The 18539-nt window shown below is 41.8% G+C and overlaps 1 protein-coding gene across 1 annotated transcript in view; it reads left to right on the top strand.

Annotated features, from left to right (window-relative positions):
• Positions 1–18539, top strand: part of SMARCA5 (SWI/SNF related, matrix associated, actin dependent regulator of chromatin, subfamily a, member 5) — a 43913-nt gene that overhangs the window by 17375 nt on the left and 7999 nt on the right. Inside the window, exons 7-20 of the mRNA XM_068279422.1 lie at positions 1481–1636; positions 3021–3152; positions 3262–3330; positions 3419–3528; positions 5820–6046; positions 10191–10312; positions 10413–10565; positions 11846–11978; positions 12949–13097; positions 13313–13432; positions 14724–14834; positions 14927–15040; positions 15120–15242; positions 15634–15766. Coding sequence (XP_068135523.1) covers positions 1481–1636; positions 3021–3152; positions 3262–3330; positions 3419–3528; positions 5820–6046; positions 10191–10312; positions 10413–10565; positions 11846–11978; positions 12949–13097; positions 13313–13432; positions 14724–14834; positions 14927–15040; positions 15120–15242; positions 15634–15766 — 1852 coding nt within the window. The remainder of the gene's footprint in view (positions 1–1480; positions 1637–3020; positions 3153–3261; positions 3331–3418; positions 3529–5819; positions 6047–10190; positions 10313–10412; positions 10566–11845; positions 11979–12948; positions 13098–13312; positions 13433–14723; positions 14835–14926; positions 15041–15119; positions 15243–15633; positions 15767–18539) is intronic.

The raw sequence follows: 18539 nt of genomic DNA, 5'->3' as shown, positions 1-18539 counted from the left end.
GGCCTTGGGGTTAGGCACCACCAGGGGGGAGGGGGGTCTTGGGGTTAGGCACCACCAGGGGGGAGGGGGGTCTTGGGGTTAGGCACCACTAGGTGGGGGGGGGGGGGGTCTTGGGGTTAGGCACTGGTAGAGGGAGGGTTCTGTGTGAGAATAGGGTTAGGCTGTAGTAAACTGATAGCGATATTTACTAATGTTTTACTACAGTTGCGAACGTACTTATATTTTTTATGATTTGATTGTTTTGAAATATGTGAATAGAGTTTTAATCTGTACTAAATGACTTTTTAAAGGTTTATCAATTTTATAATAAAAATTGTTACCAAATATTGTTTAGAAACTTTAGTTAGTATAAAATGTAAAGCTATGTTTTTGGCTCCTGATCTGGTTAAATCCTATAAAAAAAAAAACAGTACTTAACCACTTCAGGATTCTGCGCACGCATAAGTACGCCCCTGAATCCTGAAGCGGTTTCCATGGAGCAGCCGTTCCATGTCAGTTCACGGAGGGTGTCTCCGCGAACACCCTGTGAGCCTCCGATCGCGGCTCGCAGGGTAAATGTAAACAGGCGGGGAAGATCTTCCCCGCTGTTTACTTACATACGGCGCTGCTGCTCAGCAGCGCCGTGACAGGGATCGGCGTTCCCCGGGCTCTGATTGGCCGGGGATCGCCGGCATCTGATAGGCTAAAGCCTATCCTATCCGGCGCAGGATGGCTTTCTGTCCTGCGCCGCACACGGGACGGGAGAGGGAGGGAAGGAGGCACAGGGAGGACTAGTGCTGCGGAAGGGGGCTTTGAGGAGCCCCCCCCCCCCCCCTGCTAGGCACAGCAGCGCGGCGGCGATCAGACCCCCCCCCACCCAGCAGGACATCCCCCCCCCCCCCCCCTAGTGGAGAAAAAAGGGGGTAAGCCTGATCGCCCTGCCTGATTTCTGATCTGTGCTGCGGGCTGAAGAGCCCCCGCAGCACAGATCAGCCAAACCACCCGGAATCCGGAAGTGGTTAAACATCGTTTATGTAAAATCTGTTTTAAATCATAATTATAATCATCATTGTGAATATACAAACGTTATTATAAGTTTCAGTCTATAATTACATAGAATAGACCAATTCAACATTTCATAGACATTATTTAATGATTTGAATTTGTAAAACATTATAAACGTAATATTAAAATATCATTGTTTTATAAACAATATTTCAGATTAACGTTTACACCAGACCCCTATTTTGCATGTACGCGGCACAGGTTGTATGGTGTAAACTGTTGCTAGACTGTACTTGCATTGTTTGTTAATCACCCCTCTTTACTCCTTATCCTCTCCGCATGTTTTTTCAGCACTTCAATAAACATGGAGCAGAGGCTACTGATGAGTTATTTGTAACCTAGTATTATGCTTTAAAGCTATATACTTATTTAATAATCATGCTTTAAAGCTATGTACTTATTTAATAATAATAATCTGTTTTCCATCTGATTTCAGTCTGCTTTTGTTCGTGATGTTCTTTTGCCTGGGGAATGGGATGTTTGTGTGACTTCTTATGAAATGCTTATAAGGGAGAAATCTGTTTTCAAGAAGTTCAATTGGCGATACTTGGTTATTGATGAGGCACACAGAATTAAAAACGAAAAATCCAAGGTAGGTTTTTTTTTTTTTGTTTTTTTTTCTTATATTGAAAATATTTGATACATCAACAGCATATTTGTTATCTTTACAAAATGATTGCATATTCCAATGAACATTCTCTAGGGCCTTTGTTCTAAAACCTGCAGTTCGCATACCCCAAGAATATAGTTATGTTCACTTATAGTTATACTTCAACTTCAGTGATTTCATTTAAGAACAAGAATTCATATGCAAACAAAAGCCTAAAGGAAACCCAAAGTGAAAAGAAACTGATGAGAATAACAATTGTATCTATCCTCCTAAAATTCCCTTTTTTTTTTTTTTTTTTTTTTTTTAAATCCCAGTTTTATTTTGTGTGTAAGCTAAAAAACTAGGTTTAATGTTGTATTGTCCCAGCTGAATGATAGTCTGAGAGAGTTCTAAGCCAAAATATATGAACTATTGACCTTTCTTTCTCTCTCGCTCCCTCTCCCCTGCACTCAGAATCTGTTCTGTCAGGCAATAGTTTATGGCTATAATTCCTGATCAGTGAGCATTAAGCTGTAGTCCCACTAGAGAGAAACAGTCACCTTGCATACCTAAATGTTCTTTCCAGACAAAAATGAACACAGCCTAGTTATTTGTATGCCTGGCACTGTAAATGTCTGTCTCGCCATATCACATGTCACCTCAGATACACTTAAAGAGACTCAGAGCTGAGCCTTCCTGCTATATATTTTTTTTTTTTTTTTTACTTACCCGGGCCTTCCTCCAGCCCCATAAGCATGGATGTGTCCCTCGCCGTCGTCTCAGCGCCTCCGTTCAGGTGCAATCTTCCCCCGGTAAGTGGCTCAGTGATGTCAACGGCAGACCTTCTGCGCAATTGCAGAAGTTTCCCGGCTGACGTCACTCAGACTGAGTCCGACTGAGCCGCGTACCGGGAGTTGACTGCGGCTAAACGGAGGACGGCGAGGGACACATCCATGCTTATGGGGCTGGAGGAAGCCCCGGGTAAGTAAAAAAACAGGAAGACTCGTCTTCCTTCTCTTTAAGGTTGTGTTTGAAAAGACATTGACAAACTTATACAGTTATAAGGTTCTCCCAACAAATACATGTTGAGTCGTGCTTGGGCTAATTTTAAACACTGACATTGGTTAAACTCCAATTGCCACCTGAAGCAGAGATTTTCTAATCCTAATTTAAAACTTTCTGCCTTAACTGACAAGCATTATGGTACAATACTTCACTACTTCTTCAATATTGTAATAACATGCTGCTTGCTGCAAAGATTCATCTGTGCATAGATTTTATAGTATTGGCCTCCTTGAATTTTGCGTCTTGTGTGACTCATCCAGATTGTATTTGAACATTCACAATTTATGAACACATTTTCAAACTGGTATATTTTTATTTTCAGCTGTCTGAAATAGTGAGGGAGTTCAAGACTACAAATCGCCTCCTCTTAACGGGAACCCCTCTTCAGAACAATTTGCATGAACTTTGGGCACTTCTGAACTTTCTGTTGCCAGATGTGTTTAATTCCTCAGAGGTAAGCTGTGCCAGATAACAATCAGTTGGCATGTTCTTCATTTTGTACCTCAAGATTGAGTATGTGTTAAAGGTTTATTTTTTTACTAAGTGCACAACTTGTCTTGTAGGATTTTGACTCCTGGTTTGATACAAACAATTGTCTTGGAGATCAGAAATTAGTAGAACGTCTTCATATGGTGAGCATTTCATTTTCAGCGCTTTGTTTTGTGGTGTGATGTTTTACCAGTTGTGGACGACAATAATCCTTCTTCTTCACTCTTATAGGTGCTCAGGCCATTTCTCCTGCGTCGTATAAAAGCTGATGTGGAAAAAAGCCTTCCCCCCAAAAAAGAAATTAAAATCTATATAGGTCTCAGTAAGATGCAAAGAGAATGGTAAGCTTTGCTTTTTAATACTAACATGCATGATTGTCAGTCCGCCTGACGGGGATTAAAGCTTTCTGTAAAGTTGTATTGTCAACAGCTTTATATATCCTGTTATGTTTATTTTCATCTGAGCTCTGGTGGAGCCTCACCTTAGTCATTTTAGGATTATGTAATTTTCTGTACATTGTCTCCTATGGTGTTCTTTGACACTTGCACTAGTGATATAATTAAGTGGTATAGAAATGGTGGCACTTGTTATATGCAGGTTTTTTTTGTTTGTTTTGCTGGTCACTGGTTTAGGACTTGTGAATATAACTACATGTACTCTAATGTAGACAAGGTTTTTTTTTCGGTTTTTTTTTTTTATTCCACAAAAAATTGCCTTTTCCATCAAGTTTAGAATACATATTTGGGCAACTGTAGTAGTAGTAGTATGCAGCAGTGTGTTACTTGCTCCAACTGGCATTACAGCATATGATCTAACTCATCTTTGGTGGTGGTGGTAGTAGTGCTGTAGAGTCCTTAATGGAGTGTCTTCAACTAGTCCCACCAGTTGGTTTTACACTCCTCCAATTCACTGTGGATACTATTGACCACTCCAGAAATGGAGAACAGATCTGGAGTGAGGCTGGTGGAGTTCTGCAACAGTAGATACAGTGGCTTCATTTGGAGGCGACGTGGGCAGGTAGTGGAGGAAGCGAGGCTCACCATGAGTGCTAGCTATTTCAGGCATGATCCACTCCCACTGTGCTTTTCATGTTGAGGTGACCACTGGAGGCACTGGCAGAGAGAGATTGGGAAAGGTGCTTTGATGTGCATTCTGCATTTGTGGACTAAAGAGGGACTCCAGTGATTAGAAGACAGACCACACTTGTGTTAAACAAGTGCCAGGGAAATTGTTTGGGTTAACTAGCTTAGGTACAAAAATGGGGGAGTGAATTACTTTTTCAGTCATGTGTCTCCATTTTAAAATGGTTGACTCAATTATTATCTTTTGAGGAGGCATTCTTCTGCAAGTAACTGGTAATGGTCACTTTCAGTAAATTGATTCAGAAGTCTTAGTAACACATATTAAAGCCAATGGGTACCGGTTAAAAAAAAAAAAGTCAGATACTCACCTAAGGAGAGGGAAGGCTCAGTCCTAATGAGCCTTCCCTCTACTCTCCCGGGGCCCTCGGTGCTGCGCTGGCTCCCCCGTTCGCGTCCGCCGCAGGAACTTCGGAGGTCTTCGGGAGCACTCGGGCTTCCGAAGACGGGCCGCTCCATACTACTTACGCGCGAGCGCGTCATAGAGGGCGCGAGCGCGTCATAGAGGGCGCGAGCGCGTCATAGAGGGCGCGAGCGCGTCATAGAGGGCGCGAGCGCGTCATAGAGGGCGCGAGCGCTCCCGAAGGCATGCGGAAGTGGCAGTATTTGAACGAACTGGTCGAATACTGCCACGGGGGATCCTGCGCGGGACCAGACACCGGGAGAGGAGAGGGAAGGCTCATTAGGACCGAGCCTTCCCTCTCCTTAGGTGAGTATCTGACTTTTTCTTTTTTTAACCGGTAAACATTCACTTTAAAGAGACTCTGAAGCTAGAATAAATCTCGCTTTAGAGCTCAAAGTTAGCAGGGGCACGTGTGCCCCTGCTAAACCGCCGCTATTGCGCCGCACAAAGGGGGTCCCTTCACCCCCAAACCCACCCCAGCACGACTTGGTCGTGCATTTGGTCGCTCCTGGAGGCAGGGCTAACGGCTGCAGCCCTGCCTCCAGTCGCGTCTGTAAGCGGCGCATCGCCGCCTCTCCCCCGCCCCTCCTCAGTGAAGGAAGACTGAGAGGGGAGGGGGAGAGGCGGAGATACGCGCTGACAGACGCGCGTGGGGCAGGGCTGCGGCGGTTAGCCTTGCCCCAACCAGGAAGCGCTCCCCCGCATTACGGAGGGGGATTTGGGGGTGAAGGGACCCCCGTTAAGCCGCGCTATAGCTGCGTTTTAGCAGGGGCACACATGCCCCTGCTAACTCTGAGGTCTGAAGCGAGATTTATTCTCGCTTCAGTCTCTCTTTAAGCTTATGATAGTAGTACAGCTTCTTCTTTGGCACAATCACTTTTTGTAAACATGCCAAAGGTGGCATGACACTCTGTATACATCAACATTTTATGTTTCAGCAAATCCTGTGGAAGATAGTTTGAGAACCATGGTATGAAATCAAATTATGGAATCCCTAAATTACCACAAATGTATCACTGTATAAGTCATTGCTGTCCCTGACTGTGACTAGTGTTCAGTTGTATTAATTTTTTTGGCCTCTCTATCTTAGGTATACAAAGATTTTAATGAAGGATATCGACATTTTGAATTCTTCAGGGAAGACGGATAAAATGCGACTTTTGAATATTCTCATGCAGCTGAGAAAATGCTGTAATCATCCTTATCTTTTTGATGGTGCTGAGCCAGGGCCGCCATACACAACCGATATGCACTTGGTGACAAACAGTGGCAAAATGGTAGTACTAAACAAATTGCTTCCAAAGCTTAAAGAGCAAGGTAGGTGTACTATTTATGTGTATGCCTGCTCTTTGAAAGAACAGTTATCTAAAGCAGCAGTTTTTCTTGCTGTCCATTTAGCATGAGGAAATAAGATAATTATTAGAATACTCTGTTCAAAAGGTAGGTTTGGATTTTGGGGGAGGTTAGGCTTAGCGTCAGAATAATGCAAAGCTTTGGTCACCTTTTCTAGGTCAGCTAGTTACTGCACAAGGACAGTATATCTACATCCTGCAGGACTTCACCTGAAGTCCCAGGGAGGTAGATATTAGTCTACCGCCGCTATGCGGGCTACCACGCTCTTTTTTGTTAGTTACCGCCTGTTAGTTTTGTGAATGGGAACTGCGTTCCTATTCAATGGTCTGTGCACAAAGTGCCTGTGGTCTCTGACCACCGGCATCAGTGAGATGCTGTGGTCATTTATAAAATGAAACTTAACACTTATCTATATTTCTTCCTGTTCGCGTACTAGCAAGTACGCACAGGAAGATAAAGCACGAGGGCATCTTGTTGGCCAAATGGTAAAATTACTCTTACATTTTAAATAAAAATTACTTACTTATAGCTCACATTAAAATTAACCCCTTACCTCCTCCACTTCCATAGTGACCAAAATAAAACCTTTGCATAAGACATTTAAAAAGAAATACAAATTGTTACCTTAGGGATTCAACTTTTTAAAAATGTATGTCATGAAGGTTATGTTACTGTTTGCAAATAACGCCTTGCAATCAGTGGCGGATGCAAAACTTAAAAAAAAAAAAATCTTTATTTCCAAATAAATTATTGTTGCCATACATTGTGATAGGGGCATAATTTAACCACTTCAGGATCACAGGTTTTTCCCCTTAAAAACTAAAACAACTTTCACATTTTAGCGCTCCTCCCATTCATTCAGCGATAACTTTGTTACTTATAACACTGAAATGATCTATATATTGTTTTTTTTCGCCACAAATTATGCTTTCTTAGGGTGGTAGTTTTTGCTCTGAATAGTTTTATATGCATTGTAAAGGGAATAATAAGGAAAAAAAGAGAAAAAAAAATGATTATTTCTCAGTTTTCAGCCATTATAGTTTTAAAATAAAATGTGCTTTGGTACATAAAACCCACACATCTTATTTGCCCATTTGTCCGGTTTATTACAACGTTTAAATTGTGTCCCTAGTACAATGTATGGTGATAATATTTTAACTAGAAATGAAGGAGCATTTATCCATTTAGGGATTTTTAATACTTTTTCACTTATTACAAGAACTTTTTTTGAAAAAATATACTCATGACATCCGTATTACAAAAGTCCCTAAGGTGTAACTATTTATGTAAAAAAAATTAAATGATGTAATTTAAAAAAAAATAAAAAATTAACAAGTGTTTTATTTCTGTAACTGTGGGGCAGGGATGGAAGGGGTTAAAAGTAATAAAAAAAATAAATAAATAAACTTGCTATGGAAAACAGTATAGTGGAATAAATAGGTGTATTTTACTTTTTGGCCACAAGATGGTGCTATTGAGACCGTGTTTCTATTAATAGAACACAGCCGGGTCTCAGAGCTTATGCGAGGTTAACAAGCTCTGCGAACACACAGGAACGGTGATCAGGATTGAGAATTAAAAGATTCTCACATCCTGATCACAGATGGAGGGGGCTGCGACGGTTGATCGGCAGAAAACAGCGTGGGGATCGTGAATGCGACGGTAAGGCAGCAGTACGCATATCTACGCCCCTGATCCGCACGTGAAGTTTAAAGGGGTGTGGATATGCGTACCAAGGATCCTAAAGTGGTTAAACTGTGTAGTAACTGGCAAAAATGGGCAAATCACAAACACTGGTCCACATGACAGCCCAGGGGCCCCAGGTCTCTCTCACTCACTGGGGCCCCCAAACCACCATGCGACACCTAGAGGGAAGTGCGGGCAAGCCCTGGACCTCTCACCTCCAGGGAACTCACCCCACCACCTCTAAACTGAATGCCAACTGCAACAAACACAATTGCTAACTTCCAGTCAGAGCAATATCCTGCCTCTATCTGGCCAGCAGACGCTTGTCAGCCAATCAGGTGCACTGTCATACACCCTTTGCCTGCTGTACCATACCTAGCAGGAATTACATAGATTAGCATTCAGGTGGGAGGCTTCGGTTGGACGCAATCGTGAATTGCGTCGTTTAACAGGGACGCCCCGTGTAGGCACATCTCCCACACGGTCCCCTCCCTAACCACTCACCTGTCAGCCGCATCGTAGAAGCTGCAAAAAATGGGCAAATGTGTGGGTTTTTTTTTTTTGGTTTTGTTTTTTTTAATCTACAGTAACGGTTTTTATTTTTAACTTATAATTGCCGAAAACTGAGATGATGAATTTTTCATTTTTTTCTTATTCCCATTAAAATGCATTTAGAATAAAATATTTAATAGCAGAATGTACCACCCAAAGAAAGCCTAATTGGTGGTGAAAAAAAGCAAGATATAGATCATTTTGTTGTAATAAGTAGTGATAAAGTTATTAGTGAATGAATGGAAGGAGCACTGAAATGGGAAAATTGCTCTGCTCCTCGAGGGGAAAAAAACACTGTGGTCAACTAGTTAAGCAATAACCTTGTTAGCTTGCGGTTACATGGTAAATTGGTTGTAGTAACAGATTATTAATTGGATTTAAGGTTAATGTAAGACATGGGCTTAGCATTAGGCATGTAACAGAGAGCAGGTTAAAATTGTCTTCAGGATTTCCAAAAGTCCCATCACAGGTGCTGCATACCCAAGACACATTAGCTGGGAAATAAAGAACCGCCACACAAGCTTTTTACTAGCGCTTTGCTGTCATGTAACTACATGGGTTTTCCTCAAGCATGTAGTTCCAAAGCCCAGAACTATCACCTAACCACCTCCGTATACCTCTCCTGCTTAGAGATCTTATCTCACTGCACCAATGTATACTAAAGCATTTAACTCTTCCAAGAACCTCCGCATTGTTTATAAAATCCACATGATTCTCTGCCTAGTTTGCAATTAACCATTTAAGGATTTCTCACTGCTTTTAATATACATTTTCATAAACACGCAGCTGCCAGCCATGCAAGAACACATACTTGAGATGGGGGGGGGGGGGGTCTGTTTTACTTGCCAGGGACTTTTTCCAGCCCTGTAGACCTACAGGTCCCCTTGGCTTCCGCCCAGTCCCTTTCGTTGTGCCACTCCATCCCTCTGACTGGAACTGTTGCAGGCTACTGGCGAAAGGCAAAACAGAGCAGACTGTAGTAAGAGGACCTGTGAGGCATTGGGGGGGGGGGGCAGAAAGGAGCACCAGATAAGTAAAATACAACCTGTTTGAAGTCTGGGGTCAAACTTTTTAGACCAAGGCCAGTTCACTGTTCCTGAGACTGAGCTGGTAAAATTGGACATGGATTTTGATTGTCCCTAGGTACCATACTCCTATTCTAGGTAGTCAAATAGCGAAGTCTAAAGTGTGCAGGAAACCATCTATAGTGCATATTTGACTCATGAAAATGGTATTCTGTCAACCACCTGATTACTATTCGGATTTGCCTGATTCAGTTTTTGGTTTAGTTGCGCTTCAAGCACTTGTTTTTACCATATGCTATCAATAGTTGGGGTTAGTTTTAGCTGTAAAGCTATAGTTAAAGAGATACTCCAGTGAAACTAATGTAATAAAAAAAGTACTTCATTTTTACAATAATTATGTATGTTTAGTCAGTGTTTGCCCATTGTAAAATCTTTTAAATCCCTGATTTACATTTTGACATGTATCACATGGTGACATTTTTACTGCTGGCAGGTAATGTAGCTGCTGCTTGCTTTTTTTAGCAGTTGGAAACAGCGGTAAAAAGCTATTTCCCACAATGCCACAAGGTTCACAGACAGGAAACTGCCAGGACCATGGTCCTCAGTTTATTATTGGAGTAGTTTCACCACAATATCAGCCATACAGAGCCCCCTGATGATTTGGTTTGTGAAAAGTAATAGATTTCTCATGTGAAAGGGGGGTATCAGCTACTGATTGGGATGAAGTTCAATTCTTGGTCACGGTTTTTGATCCCACTTTCCACTGAATTTCATCTTTATCTGTTCGCTTTTGTGGCATATGATTTCTATTAATGTTTAATATCTTGATCTTTATTTAAAACCAGGTTCGCGAGTGCTGATATTCAGCCAAATGACAAGAGTCTTGGATATCTTAGAAGATTATTGCATGTGGCGAAACTTAGAATACTGCCGACTGGATGGTCAAACCCCACATGATGAAAGACAAGTTAGTATTTTCGTGTGATGTATTTTATTATTTTTTTTTTTTTTTATCCATGCTGTGTGTTTGTTCATTACCCTAGTTGTATTTTTCTTTCTTTTACTAGGAGTCAATTACTGCATTTAATGCACCTGGAAGTTCCAAATTTCTATTTATGTTGAGTACACGTGCTGGAGGACTTGGCATTAATCTCGCTACTGCTGACGTGGTCATTATATATGATTCAGATTGGAATCCACAGGTTGACCTTCAGGCCATGGTATGCGTGCTATATGTTTCGGCTTCTCAAAGTTTAAAACTAACCTTGCTCTTGCATTTTAAATGCATCCAATACTCCATGATCTCCCCAGGCTCTTTTAGCCGGGTGCTCCACCCAGTTTTTTTTTTCCGGGTTTGTATTTTTTTATTTTTTAAAGAAAACCTGTACTGAGAAAAACTGCCCCTGGGGGGTACTCTCCTCGGGAGGGGGAAGCCTCCGGATCCTATCCTTCCTCTTGCGTCCCATGGGGGTTCCGCTGTGCCCCTCCGAACGTCGGCGATGTAAATATTTACCTTCCTGACTCCAGCGCAGGCGCAGTAGCGGAGCTGTGCTCCGGAGTAGGCGGAAATACCCCATCAGTCTGGTCCATTCTACTGCGCAGGCGCAAGTCTCTGGCACCTGCGCAGTAGAACGGACCCGACTGAGATCTGGTATTTACGTCTACTTTGGAGCTGAAAGCCGAAACAGCGCACCCGCTGGAGCCTGGAAAGGTAAATATTGAACAGGCTGACTGATCTGTCGGGCTGGCTTTGAAGGGCTGCAGCGAGACCCCCATGGGACAGAGGACAACGGGGGAAGCCTCATTAGGATCCGGAGGCTTCCCTCTCCCAAGGTGAGTACCCCCCAGGGACGTTTTCTGGTTAGTGTCTCTTTAAGCCCCCGGCTGTCATTGGCTCTCCTCCTCATCCTCCTCCCATGCTGTAAGCAGAGCTGTGCTGGCTCTGCATTCCCCTGTCGTGCCCCACCCGGCTACTTTTTCATGCTACCCAGCTGGAAAAAATATCTGGGGAGAACACTGAATACTCATTGTAGTTTTGTGCTTTGGCTACCAAACATCTTTTCAGTTTCTGAAAGCGGTTTCTATAGAATTTCGTGATTGATGGAATTGACCAGCATCTGTGCTGTCCTTCATCTAGTAGACATAGGTTCTCAAGATTGGTTCATGCTTGAAAACTTGTGTGATGAAGTCCAGGGCTCCTAATAAATTATAGTGAACTAGTTCAAAGCTAGGCCTCGGCCGCAAACCCCCGCCCCCCCAGCCTGCAACGACCGCACTCATACAGCTGCAACCCACGCCGTGAAGCGAGTGCGCATATACATGCCCACCCCCCTGCACCCATCTTGTTCTGTCCCAAGTCCCCCTGCGTGCCGCGCATAGGTGCTAGGCAAAACACACGGACACAGGGACTTTATTATATAGGATTCCCAGTGTAAATAAGAGTGTTCCTTATTGACCCTCTGAGTATGCATTACCATGATGTTTTTACTTGCCAACTTAGGACCGAGCACACAGAATTGGACAGACGAAAACTGTCCGAGTCTTCAGATTCATCACAGACAACACAGTCGAAGAACGGATTGTGGAGAGAGCAGAAATGAAACTGCGTTTAGATTCCATAGTTATTCAGCAAGGTAAGTCTGTCTTGACAACTATAGTAAAGTAACACTGTTCCACCAAGCATAAGTGTTAAATAAGACTCCAGGGTAATAATGCATCTGCAATGCTCTACTGGTAGTTAGTGATGGTCCTATCTAGGAGAACACACAGCAAATCAGAGCTTTGCAAATTTATCAGCTGATCAAATCACATGCTTCTCATGTGTTCTCCTAGACATGACCACTTGCTGGAAAAATGAAGTTTTTTTCGGTTTGGTTTCTTGCAAATGCTTAACCTGCATTGTGCAGAATGTTAGCTGTGGGTCATGCAGACCTTCTCGGGTGACTCAGGCTTGATCTTCTGTTCATAAAATCTTGCGTTCGAGTTATCCCAATGTAATTTAAAGTCTGTGACATATTCTAGTTCTTCCCAACTCTAAAAACATTTTTTTCATTGCTATCTGCCTCCTAAAAGGGAACTGAGGTGAGAGAGCGATATGGAGACTGACATGTTTATTTCCTTTTTAAATAATACACATTGCCTGGCTGTCCTGCTGATCCTCTGGCTGGACCCTGAACAAGTATGCAGATGTCTGACAAATCTGACAAGAGTAGCTGCATACTTGTTTCAGGTGTGTGATTTTGACTCTGCTGACCATAAAGATCAGCAGGACTCCAGGCGACTGGTAATGTTTAAAAATAAATAAATATTGTCGCTTCCTTAGGTCTCACATCTCAGGTTCCTTGTAATAGAATATGTTCTTCATTTCATGCTTGAATATCATCCCCAGTAGGGATCCTGAAGGCAGTACAAACTTGCAAGAGTTTGGACCTTATTGTAAACTATCCAAACCTAAAGTGTTTTTGTTTGTGCACCAGTCACATCTCAGGACAGATTCTAAGCTGAAATCCAGATACCAAGCATTGCTGTGATTGGCTCCGTAAAATGTTTTTGAATGGTTTGCTCTGTGCTGAGGTCTGAATAGTCTGTTTTTTGTTTATGCAGGACGATTAGTGGATCAAAATTTGAATAAGCTTGGAAAAGATGAAATGCTTCACATGATTCGGCATGGTGCCACACACGTCTTTGCATCAAAGGATAGCGAAATTACTGATGAAGATATTGACGCCATCTTGGAAAGAGGTGAAAAGAAGGTATGAAAGCATCTTCAAATCACTGGTTAGCGAAGTTGTGAATTTGGACTAGGCCTAGCAGGCTATGTACACTTTGTCCGTGTTTTTTTTTTTTTTTTTTTTTTTTTTTTTTGTACTGTTTTGGAGGATAATAAAATAGAGCACTTTTTTTTTTTTTTTTTTTTTTTTTTTTTTTTGTGGGTAAATATTTTTTTCCTTTTTTCTTGTTCATTTAGACTGCAGAGTTAAAAGAAAAGCTCTCTAATATGGGTGAGAGTTCATTGAGAAACTTCTCTATGGATACAGAGTGCAGTGTGTATAACTTTGAAGGAGAAGATTACAGAGAAAAGCAAAAGGTACTTTATTCTAAACTGTCAATGTATGTGTGTGTTTTATTTTCTCAAACGGAGTTCAGTTTTCTGTGTATGAGGTTGCGTCCTTCAATCAAATATTCAGCACCGGTGCCGGCAGGGATCGCCTGATGCCAGATACATGTGCTGGTTGCTTGGGCAACCAGTAAAAAAACAAAAACGAAACACAAATCTCCCCAGGTACAGGCAAAATACTCAGAGCCTCCAGTGATGTCCTACATCACCTTGCAGGCTCCTAGTGGCTTCCCCAGCTGACCTGCATTGGGTCATGTGACACGTTGACTTGTGTGCACTAGGAGCCCGCAAAGTGATGCAGGACATTGGTGGAGGCTTGGTGAGTATTTTCAGGCAGCACTAATACTCCAGAACATCCCATGCCGGTTAGGTCAGACTTCTGGTTGCCTGAATTCCGGATAACGTGTACTCTGCTATATATCCTTACATTTGTTCAGCAAATGAGGAATTCCCAGCAGCTTACCTCAGGACATGGCAGTGGCATGCCACTAGGGTGTCAGTGACTACAACATGCCAGGTTTGTAGTATTAAGCCCTGTCTGCTATTCATGTGGCCACTTTAAAAGGAGCTTTATGTGAGATTAGATAGGCATTTGTGTGCTTGGCACTGTACATACAAATAAGTATGCTGTGTTCCTTCTCTTTCTTTGCCTGAAAGAGTTGTGGTTTAGTTATGCCACAGATTTTTTTTTCCAGTTATGACAGTCAGACTACATAATCCTCAATTATAAGGAATTATAGCCATAAAATACTTTCCTGGCACAGAACTGGTCTTCTGAGAGCTTGGAGCATGAAGGCACTTCTAACTTTCACCTTGCCGTACCGTCAGCGGTTTTCCTCTGCTGATATTAGTTTACTGCTTCCCATATTGCTTTGTTAGGTTATCTATTTCAGTGTTCCTCAACCCTGTCCTCAAGCCCCACCAACAGTGCATGTTTTGTGGAAATCCACATCTGTATTTGATCAGATCTGCTGAGACACTAATTACCTCACCTGTACATGTTTGTGTTTTCCTGCAAAACATGTACTGTAGGTGCGCTTTGAGGACAGGGTTGGGGTACTCTGATCTAGTTCACTACAAGTAATCTTTAGTTCCAATGTAATAAATTTGCAGTGTCTACTTCCTGCTTTAATGCTAAACTCTTAAAATACATACAGGGTGCATTTCTGGTTTCCTTCTGTCCTATGCAAGAGTTCAGGTCCACATTAATGGTATCCATTGTGTTAACTTCATTTTTGGTAACATCTGTATCTGGTTACAGATGGCATTTACAGAGTGGATAGAACCACCTAAACGTGAAAGAAAAGCCAATTATGCTGTGGATGCTTACTTTAGGGATGCACTTCGTGTCAGCGAACCAAAAATACCAAAGGTAAGCTTGAAGGGGCTCCTTTTATTCCTATGGATTCAGTATTGTCTTGAAAGATAACTATATTTGTAACTTTTTTTTTTTTTGTAAACCAGGCTCCCCGTCCTCCAAAGCAACCAAATGTCCAGGACTTCCAGTTCTTTCCACCTCGGCTGTTTGAATTACTGGAGAAAGAAATTCTCTACTACAGAAAAACAATAGGTTATAAGGTAAGCATTGCAGTTGACCTAGCTAGAATTGTCGCTAACTGAATAGTGAACCGTCCAACTGAGTATTCGATCATCTCAGGTCCCACGCAATCCTGACTTGCCGAATGCAGCCCAGGCACAGAAGGAAGAACAGTTAAAGATTGATGAAGCTGAGCCACTCAACGACGAAGAGCTGGAAGAAAAGGAGAAGTTACTTACACAGGTTAGTTCCTTTAAAGTGGGATAAAGCTCCATATTAACTGAACATTAAAATAAATCATCCAATAAGAATTTATTTCTCTTACCTATTCTGTTGTTTTTAGTGTTCACTGTCAGATTAAAGAGAAATGTGTTTTTTTTATTTTGTAATGTTTGACACAGGGTCAGGAAGGCTACTGGGGAACAGGGAGTAAATCACTTTTTGTGCCCACACTGATTTCCCCCGACCCTACACAGGATCTGTGGGAGAATCTTTCACAGGGACCCAGACAATGATTTTAACTCTTCCTCTGTGTCAAAAATAAAAAAAGATGGGCAGAATTGAGCTATAAAAGGTTGACTATATGATATGACAGAATTCATTTTCATGTTTATTCTTTTTTGTTACCTTTCAGGGCTTTACTAGCTGGAACAAAAGAGACTTTAACCAGTTTATCAAAGCTAATGAAAAATGGGGAAGGGATGACATTGAAAATATTGCCCGAGAAGTGGAAGGAAAAACTCCTGATGATGTCATGGAATATTCAGGTGTGTGGCATGTCCTCTGCAGACCCCCCCTAGTTGTTGGAAATTCTGGTTTTGCAAGTTTAAAGCAAACCTGAACTTGAAAGAAATTGATGATAGACTGTATCTATCCTTCTACTCCTAAATTTGCCTTTTTTTTCTATTAGAATCCTCCAATATTTTGTTTAAAAGTTAAAACAGTAGGTTTTTGTCTAAGCTGAATCCTAGTCTTTCACTGTTCCAGAACCACAATCTATGATCTTTTCTATTGCATGCACTCCAAAGTTGTTCTCTGCCAGACAAGAGTTTTTTTTTTTAGGTCTTATAATTAGTTGTTAGTGGGGGTTACCCCATAGTCCGACTAGGCCTGATTAGAGAGATTTATTTTGCATACCTGAATTCTTAACCCTTACAGCCTAGATATGTGTATGCTTCGCACTGTACATAGATTTGTGTATCCCATCGTTAGTACAGGTACCCTTTAGTACATAGTGCCCATTTAGAACTACTTCAAGTGATTCTAGCAGTTTTATACCTGAAAGCATAGGTTCCTAGAAGCATCCTATTTTTCTGCTGTATGATTGAAAAAGGTTGAATACTGAATGAGGTGCTCCTATCTGCACCATTAGTAACTGCTGTAAGGTCAGCATTCAGGAGCAACACACTTTGGTAGACTGTCTGAACCAGGCCTGGATTATAAAACAGGAACATTCAGATAAATGGACAGTATTATCACTCACTGTGAGGTTACAGTCCAGATCAGGAATTTGCAACACATGGTCTCTTGACTTTAAGGCTGCATTTCCACTTGTGCGGTGCGAATTGCCGCGGTAAAAATTTGCATGCGGATGCGAATTTCACATGCAGGTCTATGCGAATTTTCATGCAAATTAGCATGAAAATTTGCATGGATTACGATGTGTGCGAATTTAACCATGGCAGTGCTGGTGTGCTTTCTCATTGTTTCTATGCGAATTTTCATGCGAATTTGCATGAAAATTCGCATACCCAAACCTCATGCGAATTTCCTATTAAATACATTGTATGCGATATGCGAATTCTGATGGCTCTGCCATGCAAATTTTTTCTGCACAGAAAAACGCAAAGGAGTCCTGTCAAGTGGAAACGGTCCCATTCACTTGTATTGCTATGCGAATTTGCATGCGAATTCGCGATAGTGGAAATGGGCCCTTAAAGTGGATCCGAGATGAACTTTTACTCCTTGCATAATTGTGTTCCTTACATATAGTTTATAGGGCATTCCTAGAGCCAAATACTTGTTTTCTTTTGTTTTAATACCCTAATTTCCTATAAACTAAACAAGCCACACCCACAGCTTCTCCAGAGTGCCTTGGCGCTTGCAAGGGATTGTGGGATTTCAGTCTGGGCAGGTGAAAAAGGTGTTACTAGCTATAGATTTCAGAGGCAGAGTTTTCACAATCTGAGAGCTGCAGTGCAGATACAGATCAGTTGCCTGTGTAATGGAGGAGATAAGAGTGGAGTTTTCACAGAATATGCAGATTAGCATGCCTAGATACAGATAAGCTTGCCTGTGTGTGTAATTGTGTAATAGTGACAAGCAGAAAACATGTCTGCTCCCATTGTATCACAGGAAAAAATATTAATATACTGTTGAAGCTGTTTGAAGATAGATTTGCTGTGTAAAGTATCTAAACTTTAGATAAGATATATAGACAAGTCACTTGTTATATTTAGTTTTTCATCGCGGATCCGCTTTAAGGGGGCAGTTGTAGCATCAGTATAAATTGTCATAAATAAGAGTTCAGGAATCTGGTGGGGAAAGCCACCATGGAGTGAAAGCTAGCTATATGACTGAAGGGGGTTACGAAAAACCCACATCAATTCTGAGAGCATGACCATATGTGTCAAATTATGGCAGAGACTAAAACGGTTCTAATCTTTGTGTCACAATATATTGTCTCTCTTTAGATGTATTCCATGGTTTCTGTAAGGGTTCCCCAATATACTGTCACAAATCACACCTTCACACTTACTGTATGAGATAAACCACATTTTTGGCTGAGCAGCAATAAGATGCTGTTGCATTAAAATTTACTTTTTTGAAGGTGTAACTCCAAATGCCTGGTCAGGCTGTGTGACATTTTGCTTTGGCATGGTTAGGTTGTGTTTGTTCTAATCAGAGCAAAGATTCACACTAACCAGTGCGTCTAAGATGAGGGAGTTGTTTGAAAGACAGAATTGTGGACTCTAGGAAGTTTTTTTTTTTTTTTTTTTTTTTTTTAAATGGCATCCGCTCACACTTGTCAGTCTGCAATGGGGTCTGTTATATCTTTTACAGTAAGTAGACTACACTTGTGTACAGTCTTTTTTTCCAGAAGAGTAGATGCAAAACGTCTATGGTTGAAATGCATCCACCCTGGGCTCCTGCTGGACTGCAAAGGATCATTGGAGGGGACACTACTCTGCCTGCTCCCACTGGCCCTTTGTGATCTGGCTCTAGTGGGAACCCAGCCTGAGGTGTTTTTCTGTCTACTGGTTGTATTTGGTGGACTGGCTGTTTATGATGGCTCCCTAGCTATGCAGGTGGTGAAAACATGATTTCGTGAAGATGTCTAAATCTGTCAGTGGGCTTTCTATACATGGTTACATGGCTGTTTATGGAGTTTGCAGAGTAGTCAATTTTACAACCTGTTTGAATGGAAAATGTTGAATAGTGAGTAATATTGTTTTTTGGCTATCCTCACCTTCTGTCCTTAGAGAAAAATGTCACCAGTGTAGTCAAGTATGTGGCTATTGCTGAGTGCTGTTTAGAAAT

Source organism: Hyperolius riggenbachi, chromosome 1 (genome assembly GCF_040937935.1).
Source record: "Hyperolius riggenbachi isolate aHypRig1 chromosome 1, aHypRig1.pri, whole genome shotgun sequence".
NCBI lineage: Eukaryota > Metazoa > Chordata > Amphibia > Anura > Hyperoliidae > Hyperolius > Hyperolius riggenbachi.
This window is presented reverse-complemented; position numbering and strand designations above follow the sequence as displayed.